This window comes from Cygnus olor, chromosome 11 (assembly GCF_009769625.2).
Source record: "Cygnus olor isolate bCygOlo1 chromosome 11, bCygOlo1.pri.v2, whole genome shotgun sequence".
In the NCBI taxonomy this organism is placed as follows: Eukaryota; Metazoa; Chordata; class Aves; order Anseriformes; family Anatidae; genus Cygnus; species Cygnus olor.
In genome coordinates this window covers 4,701,671-4,726,843 of record NC_049179.1, presented here as the reverse complement: position 1 = coordinate 4,726,843, position 25,173 = coordinate 4,701,671, and the positions used below count along the sequence as shown (strand labels likewise).

The window sequence follows — 25,173 nt, the reverse complement described above, 5'->3', positions numbered from 1 at the left end:
CCTTACACAAGAGTTCCTCGTGGCATTTTCAGATAGCTTGTCATTCCGCACCATGCTGCAGCTAAGGGCTCTGCAGGTGCTCTGGCAAAGAAAGTGTTTTGAAAAGGAAATGGAGAGAGTAGCCAAACAGCTTCATGAAGACTAATTGGAATATTTGGCAACCCAGGACATTCATGTGTCCATAAACTGATTGTCTGGTGCTTCTGCATTGTCTATTGTAGTGGTTTTCTGTATCTGCATTCTATTGTATCTAATTCGTAAAATAGTCAGTTCAGTGGAAAGGCAGGTGAGGAAAACTACTTCCTTGGCATTTGCATGTGCTCAGTGTATGCCGCTGGCTCAGTCACATGGCATCCTCTGAGAAACTGCTGAAAAAGATTACCAAGCTATCTCTAAATTTTCTTTCTTTTCTTGCAGCATAAAACTATGAGTATTCAGGAAAAGCTTTCTAAACTTGGTTTTTTTTTTCATAACTATGAATTTAACTCTGTTTTCAGCAGCCACACGACTTTGTCCCCTGACATCAGAGAATACATAACAGTGTAACATACGTTTGGGAATTTGAAGGGACACCAGTACGTGAAGGTGATTTCCTCTGATCAAAGTCCTTGTGTTTCTGTCCCTATCCTCTACAGCATTGCGGAGTCGATCGGGACGGTCCATCATCAATGGAAACTGGGCAATTGATCGACCTGGAAGATATGAAGGTGGTGGGACAATGTTCATTTATAAACGCCCAAATGAAATCTCCAGCACTGCAGGGGAGTCATTTTTAGCTGATGGTCCAACAAATGAAGTCCTTGATGTCTATGTAAGTTTCCTGGAGTTAGGTTAATCTTCCTAATGGAAAATTTGTTTTAGTTGTTAACATGCAACACTGTAATTGCATTCATTGTCCATACTTTGTTACTGTTTTGTTCCTTTAATCTTGAAACAGTATTTTGGATATTTTACTATTGTGTCCTGTTAACCCCAATTTGCTCCAGATCCTAGGAAATCTAAGTATCAGTGAAGCCTTTCTCTCTGACTTTACTGATCTAGTAAAACCAATTTTAATTGCTCAGTAAAACGAAAGTAAAGCATACAGATGTGGGTATTTTGGGGGGACTGGATTTTCTCTGGTTACTTTGGTACTCAAGCAAATTTGGAATAGTTTAATTTTACAGTGAACCGAAGCAAATACCTAAATCAGATGAGGCCTCTCACAGAGTGATACCATCTCAGTTTTCTTTAAAAGAAATGTAGGTCTGTAGGTCCAGAAAACTAACGAACGTGTAATTTGAAGTGGGACAACTTTAATAGGAAGTTGTAACATGAAGATTATAAATATAATAGCTGTTAGATAAGGTAAGTGAGAAGTCAAATTGTGGCTAGGATTGGGGAACTGTAGTGAAAAATCTATTTACTTCAGTAATTTTACTTCAGTAAAAAAACAGGGACAGGTTTTTATTGCGTCATATTGAAATAAAAATGTAATTGGACCTGATTATAACTTATTCTAAAACAAATAATGTGCTTTGAGGTTATACTTTTCATACAGGAAAATGCAATAGTTGAAAAAAATAGATGGAATGGTGATACTGGTTGTTTCATCCAGCTTCAGCTTTTTTGCCATTAAGTGTAGTAAGTGATGGAAAAGTGAATGTACTGGGTTGTTTCATAGAAAAATACTAACTACCCTGATTCTTCAGATGGAAAAAGTTAGATGTTGGCAAAGTCATTCTCCATCTGCTATGTGATGTCTTATTAAAACAAATAATAATTATGCAAACATTACTTCTTTTTGGATAGTTTCTGATTAGTGGCAATGTAAGACTGGCTAAAACCTGGAAGATTAAATGACTGGGTACCTAGACTCTGCAGTGCAGACTCTGCATTTATAAAATATATGTGCACCATTGTGTGTTTACATGATGCTGTGAACTGGGGTTTTCTTGAAGTTTTTATTGCCATCTGATAGATGCCTAATACACAACAACCCAGAGACAAAAGAATCAAGAAATGCATTAAACAGATATTTTCAAAGAAATATCATAAAAAGACTTAAGCTTAAATATATAATAACTTAACGTTTTAGTTTATGCTTAGTCTCTTTTTTCTCCCACTTCTGCAACGAATATGATAAAGCTAGTATGATGGACACAGCTTTATTAGCTTTGCTCTGGGGCTGCTACTGTGGATTGTCACATCTAATTTGACTGGACTCTTATCTGAGATGTTTCTTGTAGATATGAGGGATATTATAATTCATTATTAGCTGACAGAATAGTGTCTTTGTATTTTTTAGTACAATTGGAAAGATAAATATGGAGAGTGCTAGCTGAAAGAAAATTGAGCATCAGTGTGACACAAATTCTTTTATGTGTTTGAAATTTGCAGCCACATATGGATATGGATGTCTTTTTTTCAGTCTTTGTCCTGTGGTTCCTGAATCATGCAATTCTATTTTCATCCGTAGTCTCAATCTTTACTCTTTGTGTAGAAAAATGAAGAGATTTGCAGATGGGAGCTCCAAATGGTTTTCTGTTCCTTCTTCCTAAGATCATACTGTCTTTTTTTCCACTTTCAAAATGTGGAGGAAAAGAGATATCTAGGTACATAGCATGACCCTTTTCTTTTTGGCCTATGGTTTGTCAGGACCAGAGAACTACTGCAAGCTCTGGTGTTTCATGGGTTTGTTTGCGTTTTTATTATTATTATTGTTGTTGTTGTTGTTTTGTTTTGTTTTGTTTTGTTGTTCTTTGTTTGTTTTTTTGTTTTAAACTTATTTCAAGTTAGAGTACTTTGAGGCATCTGCCTGACCAATCCCCACAAAGACTTTAGGACTTTTAAAGCAGCAGAAGCAGTAGAAGCAGTTCTGAAGTAATCAGACATAAACTAGTGAAGTTAGCAGCTGATGGCATCCTTACATTTCTAGTGTGAGTGTTCCCAGACTCTCAGCAGCACAAAAAACTGCTGAGAACAGAGTATGCTGCTAACAGTTTTAAAAGCATTCATAAGATTATATCTTGCTCAGGGTTTATGATCCCTGTCTGCTTAGGTGAAAATACAAGAACTGACTTGGAGGCATGCTCATGTCAATTCCTATGGGGTTGTGCAGCACGCAGCCTTCTGAAACCACTCAGCTTTGTTTTCATACTTAAACCAGAAAAGTTTAAAGTTCCCACCTGTGTTCATAAGGAACACTTCAAAGAGTTGTTGTGGCTATATGCAAAGATGTGGAGTCTGTCTGCAAGTACATTACATTTTCATTTGGCTGAAACCTACCATGGAAAGATGCAGGAGGGTTGCACAGGCACTCTTCAGTTGCTGTAACAAGCCTTTGTAACCTGTTCACTTCATCTTTGTTGAGCAATGCTTATGGTGAGAGTAGCATAATAGTGACTTGCGAGTTGGTTGTTGAGTCTCCACCGAGTGGTGCAGAGGTACCTGCACAGAGATGAAAGGAGCAGTTGGATTTGCAGGTGCTCTGTTCATGTACAACTGATAAACCCTAAAAAAGGCAGCTTGATTTGCAGATCAGTGTCTGTGGTATTTATTTTTCTGTGCCTTGTTTCTTCCTTGCTCATGTTTCTTCAGTCATCTGTCAAGCTCCTCCAGTCAGAGAATATTTTGGTGACCTCAGGACCATCTCTTCCTGCTGCCCAGGCCCGGTGGCAGCCCCCACTGCCCCACCGGTGAGAGGCCAGGCCCTGCCCCGCTTGCCCAGAGCCTGTCAGCTTTACAGTTTTTAAGGAATATTTAGAGAAACAGTGTCTCTGCCACCACAAGCTAGTTCAGTTTGTAAACATAGTAACCTGTATTGTCTTACTTTTTCAGGAAACAAATTGTTTGTTTTTTTCATTTTTAAACACTATCATCAACCTTTATTTCTATCATGACCAATGATAAATAATGTTACAACGTTGGTCAGTTTAAGTACATATTTAGTATTAGTAATATAACAAGTGGAAGAAGTGAATGTATGGCTGTTTTTCTTTTTAGATGATACATCAGCAGCCTAACCCAGGTATACATTATGAGTATATCATTCCAGGAGACAATGTCATTAGTCCTCAGTTGCTTGCTCACAGGAGGCCAGGTAAAATACCACTATTTCCTATTACTAAGTACATTCTGTTACCCAGTAAGCTAATGGAGAAATTCATACTGTTAAGTTCAATGTAAATGCTGCCATTGATCTGGGAGAGGCCCGGAATTCTCCCTACTCATTGGAAGAGATCTCTGCATAGATCTCTTAACTGAAGTGAATTTATATTGTCCCGTGTAGTGGGGAATCTGGTCACGTATTTATATTTTCAGTAATAATTTTGTTGTTAAAATTTTAACTATGGCTTTACTTGAGCTGGTGTGTGTAATCATGTCTCAGAAATGAAATCGTGCATGATTTTTCTCTTCAGAGCTTGAGTTAACTTCAAACAACCCTTCTCAGTTTCTCTTTCCTCTCCCACCTGGAGAGGACCAAACACAAAATTGGTACCTCCCCAGGCTAGAACCTGGACAGATCATGCTCCTGATTCTGTGCTATGGCAATGTGTTGTGTGTACCAATATGCAATTCTGAAGGAGAGTAGAAATTGTACAAGTGATTTTGGTCCTGCTTTTACTGTTCATGACTTGCTTTGACAAATTTCTAAGTGTTTGTGCAGTCCGTTCGTAACAAGGAGCAACTGTACTGTGGTATGGGGAGGCAGAACATACAGAGCATGGTACACAAAATGCTCTGGGAAATTTTGACAGTGCGCATTAATTCTATAGTGTGACTGGAGAATCTTCAGTTCTTAATGTATTAAGATCTTAAATTCTTATTGTATTAATGTTCTCTGTAATGCTGGCTGAGACTTGGTTGTCTTAATTTAAAACAACACAGTCTTCACAGAGGACTGTTAGGAAGTCTTTGCATAGCAGATTAAAGCTACTTTCCAGTTTAATGATGCTGCAGTGTTCTGAGTATTAGTAAATGAAAACATAGACCAATAATAGCACATAAGGCTAATTATGTTACTTTTTTTTTAATTTATTTTTTTTCCATCATCAGGAGAGCCCTTGAATGGTCAGTTAGAAATGCCAGAAAGTACAAATCATGATGATGAGGATTTGCATAGGGAGATGGACACTCTTACTGGACAGGCAGCTGGAACTTTTCCAGTTATTCAGCCAGGAAGATTTCCTTCTCATCAGCCAGAAAACCAGGTGCCTGCTGTGCAGCCACCAAGACAAAACCGAGAGCACAACTGGAAACAGATTGGAAAAACTGAGTGTACCACTACATGTGGGAAAGGTAAGTGCTTCATACAGCATGCACAGAAAATAGATGACCCACAGGAGGGTTCCAGTGTGGGAGAGAAGAAACATGGAGGGAAGAAGCAGCATTGAATATTCAGCAGCATTGCTGTATGAACCATTGCTAGACCTGGTGTTTTCTGCTGTCTTTTGAGCAAAAAACATACCTGTTCTATGAAGTGTGCATCTATTTAAGGCACCAGAAATAACAAAATTCAAAATATAAAATATAAAAAATAGAAGAGAACATACAGCGTTTGCTTCTGGAGGGCAGTATTTCAGGATTTTATGGCAAGCTGCTGTCTCTCTCACCCTTGATACACAGATGCTTTCCTCAACATTCTGTGGCATTCTTTATCCTTCCATTTAGCTTCTCCAGCTTTGTCTGATACAACCTCCATGTTTTCTGTGTGTTTGTCAACAGCTTTCTGATCTGTATGGGAAGATTTCACAGGGATTCCATCAGATATATCTTCACCTCCTTGAGTGTTGCTGGAACAGCAATAATGTGCCTTTAGAAAACTAGGATTTTCATTGGGTAGAAGTGAGAAGGAAGAAGAGAATGAAAGGGGCTGGTAATCGGTGTGCCTTTGGGAGGTGATAGATTCCCTGTTTTGGGCTTCCCAGGTTAATCTTTGCCATAAGATGTTCACAGTGACCACAGATTCAGTAATGCATGACATAATCAGTTTTTGGGAAGAGTTTTGTATCTGAAAAGTGAAATTTGTTCTTACTATACATGGCCAGCCATCAACACTTCTGAAAAATCACAGAGCTTTGAAATAAAAGACCTACCATTGAGGGAACTCAGCTAAGACAGCTGTCACCAGTTCATCTACATTGAGAACATTCACTTCCTAATTAGTTTCTTTAGGTAGTAATAGAATGCTTTGTGAATTTGGTCCAAGGCCAGATGAGTGTCCATGTTACAGATACAGGTAGAGCTAAAAAAAAAAAATAACAAAACATCAATATTAACTCTCAAAATTGCTTCTCGATTGCATAAATGTTTATAAACATACTAGAGACTTTTTTCTGGTAGCAGAAAGTATATGTCTCTGAAGGAAAAGTCAAACCAGGTTATATGGGCTGATAAAAAATTGAAAATCATCAGAAAGAAATCTTGTACTGTTTAAGACTTTGTTTTCATTTTGTGTGAGCAGTTTCTTGTTTTGCTTTTTTCATTCCTTTTTCCATGTTTTCTTTTTTTCTACTAGTTTATTATTTCTTAATACAAAAATGTAGATGATACCCAGTCTTTCTTCTCTCTCTCTTTTTTTTTTTCTCAAAACAAACCTTTCAGAGTTAAGTATCTTTAGGAATTTTTAAGATGGGAATAGAAACAAGGAAAGAAAATAGATTTTTATGTTAAATAAGGAAGAAGAAATGATAAATTAACAGTTTTGATGAAAAGCTGAGAGATTTCAAAGCACTTTTTATTAAAATTTTTACTTGGAGAAAAAAAAGAAGGCTATTACTATTTTTAAAAAGTGAAAATGCTTCACATGAGAACTTCTACCAACTCTTGTCCCAGATTTCCATTTAAGATGACTGAGAAAATAGATGTGCTAGAATGGTCTGGAAACTTCTACTGAATCCTTTCAGGGAAGTGAGGTATCTTTAGCACACCATCGCTCTCTCTGTTGTCCAGAGAGAGAAGGGGCTGGTACACTGCAGTAAGTATGGAGAGCTGTAATATTTAACAAGTCTGCAGTCTACAGTAATATTTCACCTGTAAGATTTATGTTACAAATCATCTCAAAACTAAGGTGAAGTGAGTAGTATTTGGATGTGTTCACTTCCAAGGTAATTTTAAAGGGTGGAGGTTCAGTCTCTTTCCAGAAGCAGAACAGGATGACTGCTAAATCTTTACTTTTCTAAAGCATATTCTGGCCTGGCTGCTTGGCTGCATTTTTCCACTTGCATGAATACTTGATGTTTGTAATCTCTGCACTATGATGATTTCATGCAGACCAAGCAGCATGTTTTCTCAGCCCTTAATACAACGCCATGCTGTACTTTCTATATACTAAGCACTTTTCTTAATATTACAATGTAAACAATATAGTTTTCACTTACGTTTGGAAATGTTGGATAAAATCTTAGATTTCCTGTTATCTTATGCTTTTCAATGCTATTGATACGAACAGCTTATATTGCAGTATCTTTTGCAAGGCATCACCTAATTTTCTTTTTAATTTCAGGGTCCCAGTACCCAATTTTCCACTGTGTCAACAGGATCACTCATGAGGAGGTTCCTGAGAGTTACTGTGACAGCAGCACCAAGCCTATTCCAGAAGAGGAGGCCTGCAACCTCTTCCCATGTCCAGCTTTGTAAGATATTAGTGTTTAAGTCAACTGAAATAAGCCAATGTTATTGAAGTTTTGCACATGCAAGAAGATATCCTAAGTATGAAACTAGTTTGAACTTGTGTTCAAAACTTGTGTTTCTGTCATGAAGTGAGCAGCAAGTGAGTCTAGTAATTTCTCAAAGTTTGTGTGATTGTTCAGGGGCACACACTATACCTGTGGTCTCTCAATGGGAACTCTTTTTTTCAAGTGATAGTCTTCTGCAAATGCTTGTCTAAAGAAGGGGCTCTGTAGGTTATATCACCTCACATTGGATAAGTGTGCTGCAGTACCCAACTGTTCATTGCATGGTGTCATACTTAAAGATGAGGTTTGCCTGATAGCACTCTCAACAGCCCCTTCATAAACATGACTTCTCTTTCCTGGAATTAAGTAGTTCTTCAACTCGGAGGTTGGATCCCAAAGTGGTAAACCTTGTTTCTAGAACTGCTGGTATCACAGGCTCAGATGCAACTCTTCTGGAGTATTTTACTTGGAGATACTTTCTATCACCAAGTGTTTTTCTCACCTTTTTTTCTTTCTAACAATTCGTATTAATTCATTTTTTAAAATTATTTTGATTTTACAGAGGACAATATCAAGAACGTAAACAGAGATGTGTAAATATTTATTTAAAAGATTATTTATTAAAATACAAATGCATAAATGCATACTTAGTAGTGTCAGGTAGATCATTTATAAGTATATAATGTTCTCTTCATAAAGGATTCAGTTCTGCGTGCAGGAGCTTAAGTATTATTTTAAGATTCTTTACCAGCATGAAAATCATGTCCTTAGAGTTCTGGTGAGGTAGTATTAGATGAATCTTCACTGAAAGAGATGACCTCTTTTTTTTTTTTTTTTAACTTCTTTTTTTCCCCCCTTTTCTGTAGCTGGGATATAGGGGAGTGGTCTGAGTGCAGCAAAACATGTGGCCTTGGTATGCAGCATCGGCAGATCTTATGCAGACAAATATATGCCAATCGCACCTTGACAGTTCAGCAATACCGTTGTCATCACCTGGAGAAACCAGAGACAACCAGCACTTGCCAGCTGAAGATCTGCAGTGAATGGCAGATTAGGACAGAATGGACTTCAGTAAGTACGATTGATTAATTTGGGGCATAAACCTCAGAAGAGAACGAGAATTTTCTTACAGGTATCACTAATCAAACATGAAATTTGGTGGAAGTGGAATGTGAAAAGCCTTGGAAGTAAGCGAATCTTAGTTCAGAAATACCCTGCATGGTTATGACTGTTAGTTTTCAGAAGGTGAAAAAGAGCAATTGCATAGAACAAAACACATAGATATGTATGTACAGAAGCACACAAGCTTTCTCAACAATTTATTTTTTTTTAAGTACTATATGAAATAGAGTTGGGAGAGAGCTAAGAGGTTTGCCTATTGTAGCAAACTTCTTGTTTTTCTTAGCATGTGTTTAGTTACAGGACTGATTTAACCTTATATATGTGTTAAGTTTAGAGATAGTCAGTATTTGCTGTAGCTATAGTTGGTTTGAGGCTATGCCAAGGCTTTCAGATAAATGTGAATGGTATGGTTTTGTGTTGTTTACAAAAGTTTTGGCCAACCTGACAACCATCCTAGATACTTTCACAGCCATTGTGTAGAGAGAAGAAATATTCTGGTGTGTTAGGTGTAGTGATAAACAAGTCTCTTTTCAGTTAGCCGCAAAGCAAAGCAAAAAAAAATTCACAGAAGTGCTGAATTATGTGGGTGGATAGTCCTTGAAAAATTGCAGCTTAACACCGAACCTAAACCTTCTTTTTTCTTTCTATTGAAGAGCTTCATTGCTCCTAATTCCCCAGTTATGTGCTGGAATGCATGTGGCATCCATGGGCTAGCTGCATTGCCAGTAGAAGCACAGCTTTCTGTCCACACAGCCATGGTAGGCTAAGGAGTCATGCCACAGACTTTATGTGGCTTTGATCTGCATGGGTTAATTCCTTAAATTTCTGCATTTCTGAGGTTAATGGGGGCATTATTAACCCCTTAGTCATGAAATATTGGTGATGTGTTGAGATATTTCAGAGATAAAAAACATATAAATACCTAGCCAGACAAATGTAAGGATATGTATTCACCATGTTTTAAAATTTATCTGGGGCTAAAGGACAGTAAACTTGCTCTTAATAAAGCAATCAAAACTTTACCTTTGTGTTGCCCCTAAGAAAAGAGTAGATGGTTTATGTGTTACTACATTTTGAGAAGTATTTCAGTGTGCAGACAGCCTTCAGAGCTTTACTGCTTATAGTGAATCAACATAAACAAATATTTTAGAAATTGTAGCTGGTTGAATATAGGAATAATCCCAGTAAAATCCTATGATTAATTTCCTCTTGGAAGTAGAATTAAAGTTTTTGGCATGTGGAAGACTCACTTAGAAGGAAAGAAGCAATTTCATTTGGAAACTGTGTTTTCAGCAGAACATTTATTTTAGTTTGTTCTTGTTGAAGTACAATTAGGTTTTTGCTCTAGAGACAGGTCTGTGATCTTAAAAGTAAACCCATCTTAAGATTTTAGTGTGCTGACCATTTTTCCTGACATACAAATGTAAAAAACTTCAATCAAAATGAAGAAATAGCATTGTAATAATTTTAAGTTTGAAGGCTAGACTTTGAGAGTAACCCTGGTCAAATCACCGCTTTTTTGACAAAGAATGGGGTAGTTGTTTTTATTAGCATTTTGCTGTGTAATGACTTGCTTCATGCATCTGGTCTGGGTTTTGGCAAGTGTTCTAGAGTGAACAGTTGAAGAAGTAACTGCATGCTGAAGGTAAGATCTTTAAGGTATTTTGCTGTAGGGAATCTATTTTATGTAATAACTTGGACATGTAAATATAGTAGACATGGTTAAGCATTTGAAAGTAAAGGAAGAACAATGAGGTTGCCTTTGCAATCTCAACTAACTATCCTTGTGTGTAGGTACTCAGGTCTTTAATCTCCAGATTCCCAGAGACTTTTCCACATTAATTCTGGAGTGTTTACAGGACTCATCAAAACATATCATGCATACACAGAATATAAAATAATGTTCCTTTTTTTTTCTTGATGATCTGGATGCTTCATGTCCCCAGGCAGAGACATTGATACCTGTCAGTGTTCTCTGAGATTGACAAAAAGAGAGCAGGGGAATAAGGCCTGAACTTTGAAGAGGGATTCAAAAGTTGTTTTTCTTTGCATTTCCCTTGCTTCATATCTGTATATAGATCAAGATCAAAATTATGCAGAGTATGTCAGCCTGCTGTTCACATACCAGCAGTTCAATTTGATTAGGTACAGCATGGCTCATTGACGATAGGATTTGCTTTTTTTGTTTTCCAAATGTATCTACATAGTATACTGTAGAATGCTACAGACTGAAAATATGGTTTTGAAACTACTAACACGTTTTTATGCCCTATTCCTAACAATCTAAAATAGTTCTGTAGCTTCTGTGGATGTGTTAGTAGGAATAAATGAGCTGTACATTTTCAGCTCCATAAAAAAACGTGAGAATTACAGCCCAGAGTCCTGATACAACCTACCATTTGTTACAGTGTTCAGTACCTTGTGGAGTGGGGCAGAGGACCCGAGATGTGAAATGTGTCAGCAACCTTGGAGACATTGTTGATGATGAGGAATGTAACATGAAGCTGCGGCCAAATGATATTGAGAACTGTGATATGGGACCCTGTGCTAAGAGCTGGTTCCTTACAGAATGGAGTGACAGGGTAAGGCTTCCCATTATCTCCGTGTGCTGCCAAATCTTCTAAAACAACTTAGGTGCATCAGAATTAAAAAATACATACATATAGAGGTATAAAAGGAGTGATCTTATTTTCCATGTTTACATTTGATCTGTAAAACAGGCAAGAGCAAACAGAAAATAATGATCCCACGGGCATTGGGCAAGACTCTGGGTGCATGGCCAAACATCTGGATTTAGAACTGGATCTGTGTCTGAACTTCCCAAAATACTGTGTGCTGAGATTTATTATTCTGCCTTGCTTAACCCTGAGTCTCAATCTTCAGATTTTAAAAGTTTCCCTACTGTTTTTTTTTAAGTGGTGGAGGTTTGAGGCCTGATGTTTGGCTTTAAGTTGAAACCATAAAACAATTTTCCTATACCTGTGAAAAGAGAGGAACAACTTCACAAGTTCAGTCAAGGTAGATTCAGATTTTCTGTATTTCACAAACATAAATGTATTTTTTGATTCCAATGAGTCTGATTCCCAGCATGAAAGCAATAAAAAGAGTGGTGATTTACCTTGTTTCATGATTGGGCTCAGAGAGTATGTTCAACGGTGATATTCATATGCATGGGCTAAGACAAGCCTGGTATTTTGATCCCTCTCATGGATTCTTGTGTATCAGGTTTAATCTATAGACAAGGTGAGCTTCCAGTCTCTATAAAATACTGGTAATATTTCCCTTTTCTTTGGTTGTTTTGGCAGGCAAATAATCTCATTTATCATAGAAACCGTAAGATTTCTTAACTTCACAGATTCATTATTTAAATGCTTTAAATGCATCTCTGACAACTAGGATTGTCTGGCTCAAAGGTTACATGCTAGTTTGGGCGCTGAAAAGATTTACATTATGTTTCATATGCAGAGAAGGGGGAGGAACTTAACAAATCAGACAAGTACCTGGTATGTCACATAATTTTAAAAAGGCTGATCGAACTTTGCTACAGTTAGAGGCTGGTAAAACTTTCAGCCTCCAGACAACTCAAGTAGATTTGATGAAGAAAAAAAATCTTTATACACTAGTAAGTCTTTGTTGTTATCATTTAAACTTTCTTTTCCCAGTTTTTGTGTACTCAGTGTACATTCTTGCATAGCATGGACAGAAAGGTACCAGTTGAGTTACAGATATTAGTACAAACGGCAAATATTTTCCTGTAGTGTATATGGCAGTGCCTTTTATTTTTACCTTTTAGAGCCATTCTTTTTACAGTGCTATTAAAGTGCTATTTACAAGGGAGAAAGAAAAATGCATTCTATCCTCAAAGATGATCTTTCTTGGGGAAAGAAAAAAAAAAAAAGACCCCCATTTTCAGCTACTCTCAGCTAGTGGGGTTCTACCAGATAAAGCAGATATGTTCCAGTGAAAACCATAGCATCAGTTTTTTCTTCATCATCCTACACTGATATTTTGTAAACTGCAGAATTAGAAGTACTTTTTGTAGCTGGATGTTGGAACTGTAAAATGTTATTATGCTTACTTATATGTGTTAAATGAGACATAGATGTGAAGCAGGTAATGTGGAAAATGTTGGAGTTTTTTTCTTAGTGCAAGTGTTTTAGGGTCAGAGAGTAAATAATGGATTTTTTTTTCTTCTCAGCTTTTATAAGTGAACTAATTAATTAATTCCAAATGCTTGCTGCTGTAACTGGCATTATTCACCATTACTTCTGCCAGCAATCAGTTTGGAGTTTGATTCACAAAGAGCGAAAGGAACAGGTCATTTTGGGGGGGGGAGGAAAAATAGACTCCAAATGGAGTGTGCAGAATCTTCAAAGGTTCATACATACCTAACAAGGATGTTCAGAGACGTTTAATGGCAGTGGTTCCAATGAAAGCGGAATGTGGGAATAATCAATAGTATTGCATAGCAGGGCTTTGGCCATTAGCTTTCTGACTCTACCTCTCACTGGCTGTTTTCTAGGATCAGACCTTTCTCTTTGTATAGAAGTATGTTTCTGTTGAAGGATACTTAAGGGAGCGTTCTGTCATGGAATGGAAATGGGCAACCCCAGGTGTATGGGCTTTCTATGTGCAATTTCCCCAAACAATTCTTTAAAAAAAAATACTTTAAGCCAAGCGACATTTCAGCAATAAACATAGACCTGTGATGGGTGGCCCACAAATGGTTCAGATAAGCAGCCAGAAGTTCAGATGCTTAAAGAAATCTTGCTCAAACCTCTTGAGTCTGCAAAACTGTGGTGGAAATCTCACAAGAACAGGCCTTTTTTGTGAGATTTATTACATGCCTACTTCACGCCCCGGCTGGAAATACCACAGAACAGCCTTTTCTATAGTATTTTGACATTTCAGCTGTGGCTAGGAAGAAGAGGTGAAAGAACCTGTCATAACTTTTGAGAACGCTGGAACTCTAAAATGGTTGAGTTCAAACTCGATTACAGTCATAAGAGAAGTCATACAGTCATAAGGCCTGATCTGTATTTTTCTGAACCCATTTTGCTAACACTTGATGTCTACTGATGCATGTGCAGCAAGTAGACATTCCAGAGACCTGTCAAAGATCAGTTAAGCACATACTTTCTCTTTCAGCAAGGTATATATCAAACTTCTACATGTGGATTTATATGATACATGGAGCATTTCAATATAAATTTGGTCAATTAGCGAAGCATCAGGAAAAACAGTCCAGTAACATTAAAATGACAATTGTCTTTACTACTGACATGTTAAATTTCACAGTTTAATAATTGATACATATTTCTGCAGAATGTGACAAAGGTATTCTTTAAAACAGAGTAGAAGAGATGAATAGTCACATCTGAGTTTTAAGAAAAGGGCAGGCTCTGGTTTAGGATTGGTGAATGAATTTTTTTTCTTATTTTATGGAAACCTTTCAAAGTTTTAATTGATGCAAACTCATTTTAGTTCCCATCTTCATTAATAGTGTTTGGGGTTCTAAATTGGAAGATTCTGTAATTAACACAGCCTAAATATAACTACAATATAGTATATGTGCACCCAAAAACTGCAGACTACATATAGAGTTGTGTGTAGCAGTTCTGTCTCCTTCCCAGGGAGAATTGTGGGTAGCTTTTCTCCATTAAGCACACTTGGCTGCCCTCTCACCAAACGGGTATCGGAGTCCAGTGTATGTATGTTATACACACTGTTTTACCTGCAAAGCCTATGAGCTGCACGGCTAACCATGTGCACACTGTAATGTTTGCAATGGACCATGTAAAGGAAGGAAGGAAAGCAATTTATCCTTAAGAAACAAACTGTTATTTTTCTGAAAATTATAAATTATGCTTTGAAGTAGTTGTAGACACCATTTTTTACTCCTTTCAGTGGGAAAGAAAGAGTAGAGGTTAAAAGTCGCTAACAGCAGAGTAAAGCTCATCTTACTTCGTATGTGCCCGTATGTACATTTATTTCTCTATCTTCAGTACAAATGAAGAGAATTAATTTAAGTTTTATGGCTTTGTCTTCTACACAATCCTTAACACCCTTTGCCTTTAAACAATCTGGGCAAACCTTCATGAAGTACTAAAGTGCATTTGTGGAAAGATGGCTTCCTGTCTCATAACTGACTTAGGAAGTCAGGTTAAAACTGCAGAGCCACCAAACTGCATCCTTTAATCAGCAGAGTAAACCTGGTGAACCTTACTGAACTCGGCAGCAAAATTGGATTGATGGGGGTAGATGAGATCCTTGCAAACATTTCACAACTAATTTTTTGACAGCTCTAATTGCTGGAAAGGTTACTTCTCCTATGGGTCAGAAGCAGGAAACTGTATCCTCCTGATTTACAGCAATGGGAAATTCACCAATGTTTTCTGCCAACTATCCGGAGCATTCCCTTCTTGCATTTTTGTTTATTCCTCATTGCCATCTACTTTGTTGATTTGTTTCTCATTTGATTTAGAGCATATTTGGAAAAGAAGCCAAAATACAAACAATTCTTACACATTAATGAGGTTCTGAGGCCAAAATAAAATGTAAGGAAGAACGAAAAAAAATGTTCTACCTCGGGGAACAAAATCTGAACTGATCAAACGCATGCTCTGGGTTTCAGTCATTTTTAAAAGAAGAAACGGCAATGCTTCTATAGTAGCTTTCATTAGAGAATTACAGTATGCTTCATAAAAATCAATGCTTTATTCCTCTCACTCCTAAAACATTTCCTAGCAGGTACTGGTCAGCTTCTTGACCAGTCAAAGGTGTGGAACCACAAAAGCGTATTGTACCTCACACACCTCTTTCACTGGTCTTTATTTAAATCTGGATAGCTCAAGTAAAATCTCCTGGATCCTGAACAGATAAAAGCAAAGAGACCACCATGGAGCTTGTGCAATTTTTAGCTATTTTTGATTATCCAGTTTAAAATTTAAAACAACTTAAAATATCCCTTTACATGGTTTTCATGTGGAAATCATATGGAAGTTGAAGTTTTGCATTCTGTGTGCATAAATTTGTAACTAACTTCATGATTTGCAATGAAACATATAGCCAGGAGAGTTTTGAAGAAGACATGGATAGGGTGGCCAAAACCTACAGATAATTTATTTTTTCTTCTCCCCAGCTGCTCTCTCTTTGCCAAAATTCATCTGCTTTAGACTTTATAAACAACATTTAACTGCCAAAAGCAAACTGGTTTGTTTAAAGGCAGATAGGAGAGTTCTGGCGAGTGCACGCTTCTGTCATATCTTTGGTTTTAAAAGAAAGACAGGCAACTTAATACTGGAAGTTATGCACAGAGATTAGAATTACAGTAGGGCAGGCTAGTATTTCATCACAGAGCAATGACATTAAGAACAAAGATAAATAGTGTTCACAAATGCTACTTAAAAATACATATTTCCCAATGTTTGTGTAACCTACTGTTTCAGGTCTCCCAGAAATGAAATTCTGGAAAGTAATTTTTTTTTTTTTTTTTTTTACTAAATCAGATCATGTATGGAGACACTGCCATTTGCAAGGGTGAATGCTTTAAAACTTATTGTTGTATTATTTCTATTATGCCCACCACTGTATTTCTATTCACCTATCAAAAGCCTCACATAAGCCTTCTCCTAGTTTTGGGAAATGTAATGTATGGAGGGCACAGCCTTTTAGTAGTACAGTGACCAAGATTTTCTCTTAGCTGTCCAACTAGCCTCATTCAGGCAAATCTGGGCCATCATACAGAGCCCCAAACTGCCAGCCTTCTCTTTGCTTTTCACCTGTAGCCCACTTCTTTGAATGTGATTGAATACATGTGAAAACATTTAATGTCGTCTCTTTTTTATCTCCTAAGGGAAGTTAGGTTTGTCCATACACTCAGGTGAACTAGCTTTGCTAGCACTCCAAAGTGGAAGCAAAAACCAGCTCCAGAAGCTTTCTCATCAGGATCAATTTTTCAAGCCTATCCCTGCAGTGACATATGTAACCTCCTCCTGGACTTCGAACTTGGATAGCTAAGGATGACTTGTTAACTTTCTTCACAGATGTGCTCTATAGGGTTTTAGATAAATAGATAAAATAACGTGTGATAAAATAAATAAAGTGTGACAGACAAATCTTGTACAAATGGGGAAACATTTTACAAGAACTAATTTGGCTGGTTTTTAAAAACTTTATTAAAGCTAGCAATGATGCTGAGACCTGGGCAAAAAAAAACTCTGGACTAGGTTGGTAGGATTGTTGCTGCTTCTTTCCCATGAGCTGTACTTGTAGTCCCAGTTGAAGGCAAAGACTTGTACTGGTACGTACATCACTCAAAAGGAACTGGCATAGTTAAAGGGTTTTACTTGCTTTGCCACTCCATGTGGATGGGACAAAAATTCAGGCTTCCACTTGCAGTTTTTCAATTTTGCAGGAACTAGCCTTATTTTCCTGGGCTGCTGTTACAGTTGTTTTCTGACAACTGTCAGAGCACTGGATTCTTTCTTTATCCTTTTTTTTTTTTTTTAATGGGAATGGAAAGCTTAAAACTCAACTGATGAGGAACGGACATCGAGAAGAGAGAAAATGACAAACTCCTTAAAATTAGGGAGGGTGTTCCGCAGACTAACATTTTTGAGGGAATTTGTGCCAATTAAAACAAGAAAATGAAACAAAATATCTTTAATAATAGGACCAGAAAAGAGAAGTTGCAGATCATAGAAGTTCCTTTCAGGTTTTGTAAGGAAACATGTCGTACAGTGTTAGGTTATGGCAGTTGCTGTGTATTAATGCAACAAATCAAAGGCACAAAATTGACAATAGTGGGTGTGTCAATTGCAGAAACCGAAGGGAGAGGATTTATTATCCAAACACTCCCTACTCCCTGCCTTGGGCTTTGGAAATCATGGCTTTCACACAGAAGATTTTTACTTGAAGGAAGAAGAAAAAAAGAAAAAACAAATACTTAACTCAGAAACATTCACATTTAGGTTTGCTGTGTAAATCCTTTGAGTGTAGTTAATCTGTAGTAAAATCTTGCAGCAGAGGGTGGGACTACCCTATGCCTTCCCATTTGGAATTTCCTTTGTTATTTGATATGTAAGCCTCGTTCATGCATAATCATTTAAAACATAAGACTGGAGATTTTCTGGATTAATTTATAGACTAAACTTGTTCTCAGCTCTGTTTGTTTGCAAAGCAGAAAAGCAAATTAGATTCTCAAATGAAAATTACTTAGAAATAAGAAAAGTATTTGCAGAGTATATGCATATTTCTCTATGCATAATATAATTGAACTTCCCTGGGATAAAATATGAACAGACAGAAAACTTATTTTAGTACAGTGGGTTTGAAAGGCAGCCATTTATGGGGCTCAGTTAAACAGTTTACCTAGGAGTGGAACATTTTGAAATCGGTTTAGTTTAGTTTTAGTTTACATAAAAGGAAAATGTTCAGTACTTAGCACAATGTACATCATTTTGGTATTTCCAAGATGCTGTCAGTTTACTTTGAAAAGACCTCCCCAGACATCAAATGTGGTTTGCTGAGGATCTGAGTCTATTTCACACATTGATATGAAAGTGGAAAATTTTGTTGTGCACCACCAACAAAAAACATGCGGTTCATTGTGCTACTTACAAGAATCATTTAAGAGACGCTCAATTATTTGATCTTGTAGATGGGGGAAGTGCAGTTTTTTACTACTCCATTGGAGTACATAAGCAACTCTTTAAATTTTGAATTCCTAGTTATTTCCAGAATTGTATCTTGTTAAAAAATGTACAAGTTGTACAGGTAAAACATGTAAAAAGCTTAATCACCTTTTTGGCTTTCTAGGGATTCCATTTCAGCAAAGAATTTGTTCTTCTATTGAATATCTTGTGAAAGAAACTGACTTCGTGGAAGGAAAACTATTTTCCAATACTGTATCTGTGGAATAAATATGACATGACTACATATTTCACACAACCAGTATTCCTTGGTGTGTGATTAAAGACTGGTTTGCAGCCAATTGTACATTCAGTGCCTGGTGTCTCTGGGAGATGGTGAGCAACTGTAGTGGTTAGGCCTGTTATTGATAGTGGCATCTGCTGTTCTGTAGTTGAACTATTGGATGGGAAACCTTTATATTATAATTGCCAATGGAAGCCAGCTTAAGCTAGTGGGCAGTTCTGTGTCTCATTACCAGTTCTCTTCAAATTTTTCTTACTTTTATTTCAAATATAAAAATGTCCCAGATTCACATTGATTCCATTCACATTGATCCCATTGATTCACAAGGGATGTTCTGTTCATTATGGAAGTAATGCCTAACTATGCCTAACTTTTCCTAACTAATTACTTGGTATGTTAAAAATAAGATTGGAAACATCATTCAAATATGTCTTTTCTCCCATATACTGCATATTTACTTGTGGTTTTCTTTACATGTGTAATATAATATAATTGCTTGTAATTGCTAAATTCAATTACATATACGTATCTTTCAGCAAGCTGCACATTTTTTCTTTATTTTCATGGTCTAGAGATGAAATGACAAATGTGTTTTCAAAGAAAAGAAAATGAAGATTAAGAAAGAAAGCAACAACAACAAAAAACAGTCTAACACATGAATTGCTTATCTCCCAGGCACGTTTGCTTTTTAAATATCAACAGTTTGATGCTGCCCAGAACAGTGGAATGTGAGACTTTCCCACTGAAGTAGGTGAATGACCAAGCTATAAGGGCACAAAGAGTCATGATAAATGGAATTTATCCTGCATGATTTATGGGTCATATGCATACCATCTCCAAATATGTGACATACACTCTGCATATCACTATTTAATACAAGCTTTCATAATTTAGCAGTGAAAAGTTGAGAAAGATGAATATTAGTTACTGGCCACCTCTGCTGCTAAAACCATAGTAAAGAACTTAATATTGAAACAGGGAGAGCAATAATTAGTGGCCGTTACAATTATTTGTAGAGGATTTACCCGAGTCTTTGGAAACTACCTGTTTTCTACTTTATTGTGCTCTCATACTCTGCCAGCAACCTATATGGAAAAGTTCCAGGATGCACTATGCAGTCATTTTGCTACCAATATCAGCAGCACTCAATGCCAGTAGCCCTCAGATCTTCCTCACCTCATCCTTTTAACCAGTGCAAGAATTCACCTGGCTAACAGCTTGAACAGTCAGAGGGGAAACTCACAGAACAATTCATAGGCCGAAACATAACTGCTCTCTGAAAAGCTTCTTGTTGAAATTATCACCTCTCAGATGCATTAACTGGTATGCCAAAAGATGAATAAAATTAAAATTGAAAGAATTAACAGATAGGGAGAAGGAAGGAAAACTAAACAAGCTATTAAAAACCTATAAGAAATTTCTTTCTTTCCTAATCATTCAGGTTCTCTCATTTGTGATTATGAAGGACAGGTACTATTTGTACTGTATTTAGAGGTATGAAACCATAAGATTATTTGCTACAATTGAATTACAAGTGAAAATAATTGACATTACATGCATTCATCTATTTTCCATGGTTGTTTCACTGCACATTTCATTGTGCAGTCTGGAGGATGGACTAGTGAACACCTGTTATGTCTTCTGCTCCCCAGTGTTCTGCAGAATGTGGTGATGGGGTCCGTACACGTTCAGTGGTTTGTATGACCAACCATGTCAGCAGTTTGCCTCTGGAAGGCTGTGGCAATAACAGACCCTCTGAAACAACTCCCTGTAACAATGGACCCTGCGCTGGTAAAGTGGAGTGGTTTGCTGGGAGCTGGACACAGGTAAGCTCTACATCTAACGCGTGTTTGTTTTCTGTTGGCATTTTAATCCTTTCCACACAAGGAAGATCTGCGCCATAAGGTATTTCTGCATCTCTGTGGAATGTTTGGATAAGTGTTTTTTTTGTTTGTTTTTTTCTTCTGTATTTTACTGAGATAATGTTCAATGTTTCAGGATGGTTCTTTTCCTCTATACCTTAATTTTTGTTTCTCATCTACTGACCCAGTATATTTATAAAATGAGAGACATCAGAAAGCTGCCTAGCATATTCAAAGGAATGCAAAAGTAAGAGATTTACACCTATTAAGTTAGATCGTTTGTGATGCATACCTGTGGGATGTGTATAGGCAATAGCCAAAGGATGCACAATAAGACAAAAGCAGTGGCTAAAACCAAAAGTTGGCTTCTGTTTTGCTGTGCTGAAGTTTGTGATGATAGGTGAAAAGAATTAGTGGCCAGTATCCTGGTGCTCTTTCTTTACGGTAAATTATTTCCTTCATCCGCATCTCAATGTTCTTTCTCATTCTTACTAAACATTTCTGCTGTCAGGAGCAAAGGAATTTCAGAAGCTGTCAGCTGGTGCCCAGTCATTTATGTCCCTCTAATTTAAGTAGGCTCTAACATAGCCCAAAGAGCCTTTTGGACTGCTGATACCAGCATTTCATCAGGTTGTTAGGGAAAAGTCTCTTGGCTGTGCTGTTAACTCACTGCATTTCAGATTCCAGCTGGTAAGGAGTTGGAAATTAAACTGGTACAGCTGAGATGGAGATTACATGCAAATGCTTCCAAGTGTAAGTGATAATTATTTGTATTGTATGAGAGTAGTAATAAATTCAGATTTAAAACATACTTTGCTGCAGTTTTAATAACTGGTAAAGTCTGGGCCTTGTTAGTTACACTTATCCATGCAGGTGAATAGGAACTTTGTACACTATTACCATAGAGAGAGATGTACACTGAGGTTATCCTAACTCTCCCCATTCTGTACTGAATAAGAAAGTTTCTTTCCTTTATAATTTCCTGTTCTTTTAAGCCTAATTCACCTTCTTTCTTTGTATGAGATTGCATTCTGTTTGATGCATACCAGTTATACAAAGTGTTCACTGTATAGTATGTGAAAGAAGTGCATGACAACGTCTGTTCTACCAGCCAAATCCTGACTTTAAATACCATAATGAAAGCAGACAGTCAGTAGACCAAAGCAGGAAGCATTGGTGGATGACGTTTTGCATTGTGCTCCATTAGAGCTGAGGCTAAGTGTTAAGATAGTGTCTGTTGGAAGAAGTGCTAAAAGAGAGCAGTGACAGAGATGTTCAGTGTTAAAGAAAATGGAGTTACATTACTTACTGTAGAATTTATTTAGGTGCAGTCATCTTGAGGTTTTTCATTCGTCTCAAAAGTTTTTATGGGTATCTGGTAAAGGGATCGTAAATTCCACACAAAGTATTAAAAATAGTAATAATAACACTAGATTGTTTTAGGTTAGAATAAGCCTTGAAAATCATGGCCCTTTATGCAACATAGAAATCAATATATCACTGGAATAATCTTCTAAAAAAACATTTTAAAAGTGCCAGTAACAATGTTATGTGTGCATTTAACCTTTAAATGGGCAATAAGAGTCTGAGAGAGTAAAATTTGCTTTTTGGAATTGGAACCAACACTGCATCACATCGATATTTGCAAACACAAAAAGAACACCCTGGCAGATCAAGGCATTTTCTAAAAACCACACCATGTGGGGATTTGTAAAACTGCAGAACTGTGCTCTAACCTTATAACCTCAAAGGTTCAGTGCATGCAATCCTGATTCGGTCAGAAGCAGTAACACTGTATATGGAGAAAGTAAGTTATGCTCCTCTTTTTATTAGAAAAATTAAAATCAATTTCCTTTTGTAGCTACAGGTAAATGAAAGTTCTAGATTTCTCTAAAAGCACAGTTGTAGTCATATCTCTTATTTTTAACAGTAATTAGAAAAGCATTTTCAGTCATTTGTACCATTTGGATTAAAAATGAATAGAAGTACAGTTTTAACCACTGTAAGCATTTTTAAGATTTATAATTAAATGTATAATACCCAAAACATGTAGTCATTATTCACTTGATGAATTAAGTCATTACTATATCCTGTAGCATTTTCTTGTACTAGTTCCTAACTGGCACTTCTGGGTACTACGGTACTACTACATAAATATAATAACAACCCAAACATTATCTAGGCTACTATTCTGGGTCTGAGGGATAAAAACCCTACGGCAGGTACCAAAGGAATGTTTTACCCTTTGCCCTTCTCCTTAAGTCATACATATGCCAGAGATGGAAGGAAAGATATAGTTAACTTTACTGAGGAAAGAGCCTATTAAAAGAAGGAAATAAATTTTGTTTGAAGGTGTCTTAATATGTATCCAAAAATAGCAAATAAACAATGCTTTATAAATTTAGGTGATGAGTATTATTTTAAAGGGCAAGTATATGTGTCTGTATGCATGAATGTTCTTTTATTTCCGGAACAAATAACATGGACAAATAAGTTACTTCAGAACCAAGTTGAAGAACCTAAGTAGAATAACAAATTCCACCATTTTTTTGTTCTCCGATACAGTGCTCTATTGAATGTGGCAGTGGAACTCAACAAAGAGAAGTAATTTGTGTTAGGAAAACTGAAGGCCATTTTGATGTTTTGAACCCCTATGAATGTTCATATTTGGAAAGACCTCCCAGCCAGCAATCCTGCTACCTCAAACCGTGTGGATCTAAGTGGTTTCATACAGAATGGAGCACAGTAAGTCTACCATGCTCTTCTACATCTGGTTTTGTTTGATGCATCTTTTTCTATGTATATTGAAAGGGAACACCATTTGGATAAAACTGTTGATCATGAAATAGGGCTTAATCTTTCAGAGGAATGATACTGAAAAGAAAGCATACTCTTCAGCAGCCAGTGGAGTTTGTGCTTCATTTTGAGTTCCCTTAGTCAGGAACCTTTGGGAAATTCTTCATTCAAGTGACATAAAAGATAGAAATTTTATTGTTTTCCTTGCTCGGTTATTTGACTATCCCAATGGCAGCTCTAGAAAGTAGAAAAGAAGGTAGAATGTTTTTAACAAAAACAAATCAGCTGAAGAAAAAACGGATTTTTCTTCCCTATTTTGCAGGTGTGTATAGATAGTTATTTGAAGAACAAAGATCCAAATTATGCTCATGGTAAAACCATGTAGATTGAAGTATCTCCTTTGATGTTGCTGGAAATTCTTTGAATTCTTTACTGTTAGTTTAGTTCAAATGACTTTCATTAGGAAACCCATTTTCAAATGTGAACCTGCTAGTGTGTAACCACAAAAGATCCAGATGTACATCCACAGGACACAGCATATATATATATTTTCACTTTCAGAAAGAATCTGCTCTCTTTTTCAGGCATGGAAGAAAGAAACTGCTAAAAATCAGAATCTGATAGGTATTTAGAGATCACTGGCTACTGTTTAAGTGCCTACTTCCTAAGAATTGTCTTAAAGTCGTTAAAGGTCTAAGCCTTTGTGACCATCTTCTTCATTGTGCAGATACGTATGGTAGCCGAGGGTTTCTGAGATCATACTCTAAGCATTTTTCAGTTGTCTTTCTGATACTGTTACTGTTATTAATGGAGTATGTAGTATTTCTTACCATTTGACATGAAAAGAAATGATTTGGAGACTAGTTGTGAGCAGAATAGCAGGTTCAGAGCCCTCTATACTAGGTTTCAAAACTCTCCAGTTCATATCTTCAACAGACTTCTTATATGATCCAGAATAAATGGCACAGTCCCTTCAGTCATGGAGATTTAATGGTTGGCTAATGCAAAATGCTGGGTTGTGTATATAGTATGTTGTATGTAACTTCTGAATTCTGTCTTGGCTCCCCTTAAAGTGCTTAAAATCTCTACAGATCTGAATGGAATGTTTTATTGTTAGATATGGGATAATTACAATATTCTATACAGGCATGTAATGAGTAATTATATTTAAAAGAAAAACTAAGTGTTTTATTACTGTTTCTGTAGGTCTGTGTCTTTTCTGAATTGCGGAAGCATTGTACTCCAAAATCAAAGGATAATTCAAGACTATATTATAGGGAATATTTTAGTTTGCTACAATATCTGTTTTTATGTTAGTGATAAGTTGTTTTTATAATGTTAGGGAAAAAAATATGCCAAAAAAAAAAGTCTGAAAACATTCTGATTACTTTGGGGCTATTAAAGTTTCAATAATTATAAATGATCCAGGTTTAATGAAGCTTGTGAGCATTTAGGTCAAACTGAACACTGAGCCAAAACTGAAAGACCTCACTCAGGCAAAAATTTTTAAAGTCAACAGGGGATTTGCTTCAATGTTAATCTGTGTAATAATTGATTTTGAAAATGCCAGGACAAGCAAGTACAAAAGTCTTTGGCTTCAGAACAGATTTTGAAGGAACACAAATATTTTCTTCAGAAATTAAAGGAAACCTATAATGCTTATTAAAATCGCTGTGCTGAAAGAATTGGAAAATAATTGAGCACTAGACAAAAGGCAACTAAAATGATTCCTGATTGTATATAAATGGAGGTAAAAATGGCAGTGGAGACCGGTGCAGTCAAGTAGTCAAGTCAAAGTT

At 36.6% G+C, this 25,173-nt stretch overlaps 1 protein-coding gene across 4 annotated transcripts in view; it reads left to right on the top strand.

The window, feature by feature from the left end:
* The window catches only part of THSD4 (thrombospondin type 1 domain containing 4), a 297,318-nt gene that overhangs the window by 269,335 nt on the left and 2,810 nt on the right, over positions 1 to 25,173 (top strand). For all 4 annotated transcript variants that reach the window (XM_040569780.1, XM_040569779.1, XM_040569781.1 and 1 more), the window contains 8 exons: positions 636 to 811; positions 3,985 to 4,081; positions 5,038 to 5,280; positions 7,487 to 7,616; positions 8,525 to 8,729; positions 11,189 to 11,362; positions 20,369 to 20,542; positions 23,144 to 23,323. In XM_040569780.1, the coding sequence (XP_040425714.1) occupies positions 636 to 811; positions 3,985 to 4,081; positions 5,038 to 5,280; positions 7,487 to 7,616; positions 8,525 to 8,729; positions 11,189 to 11,362; positions 20,369 to 20,542; positions 23,144 to 23,323 (1,379 nt within the window). The remainder of the gene's footprint in view (positions 1 to 635; positions 812 to 3,984; positions 4,082 to 5,037; positions 5,281 to 7,486; positions 7,617 to 8,524; positions 8,730 to 11,188; positions 11,363 to 20,368; positions 20,543 to 23,143; positions 23,324 to 25,173) is intronic.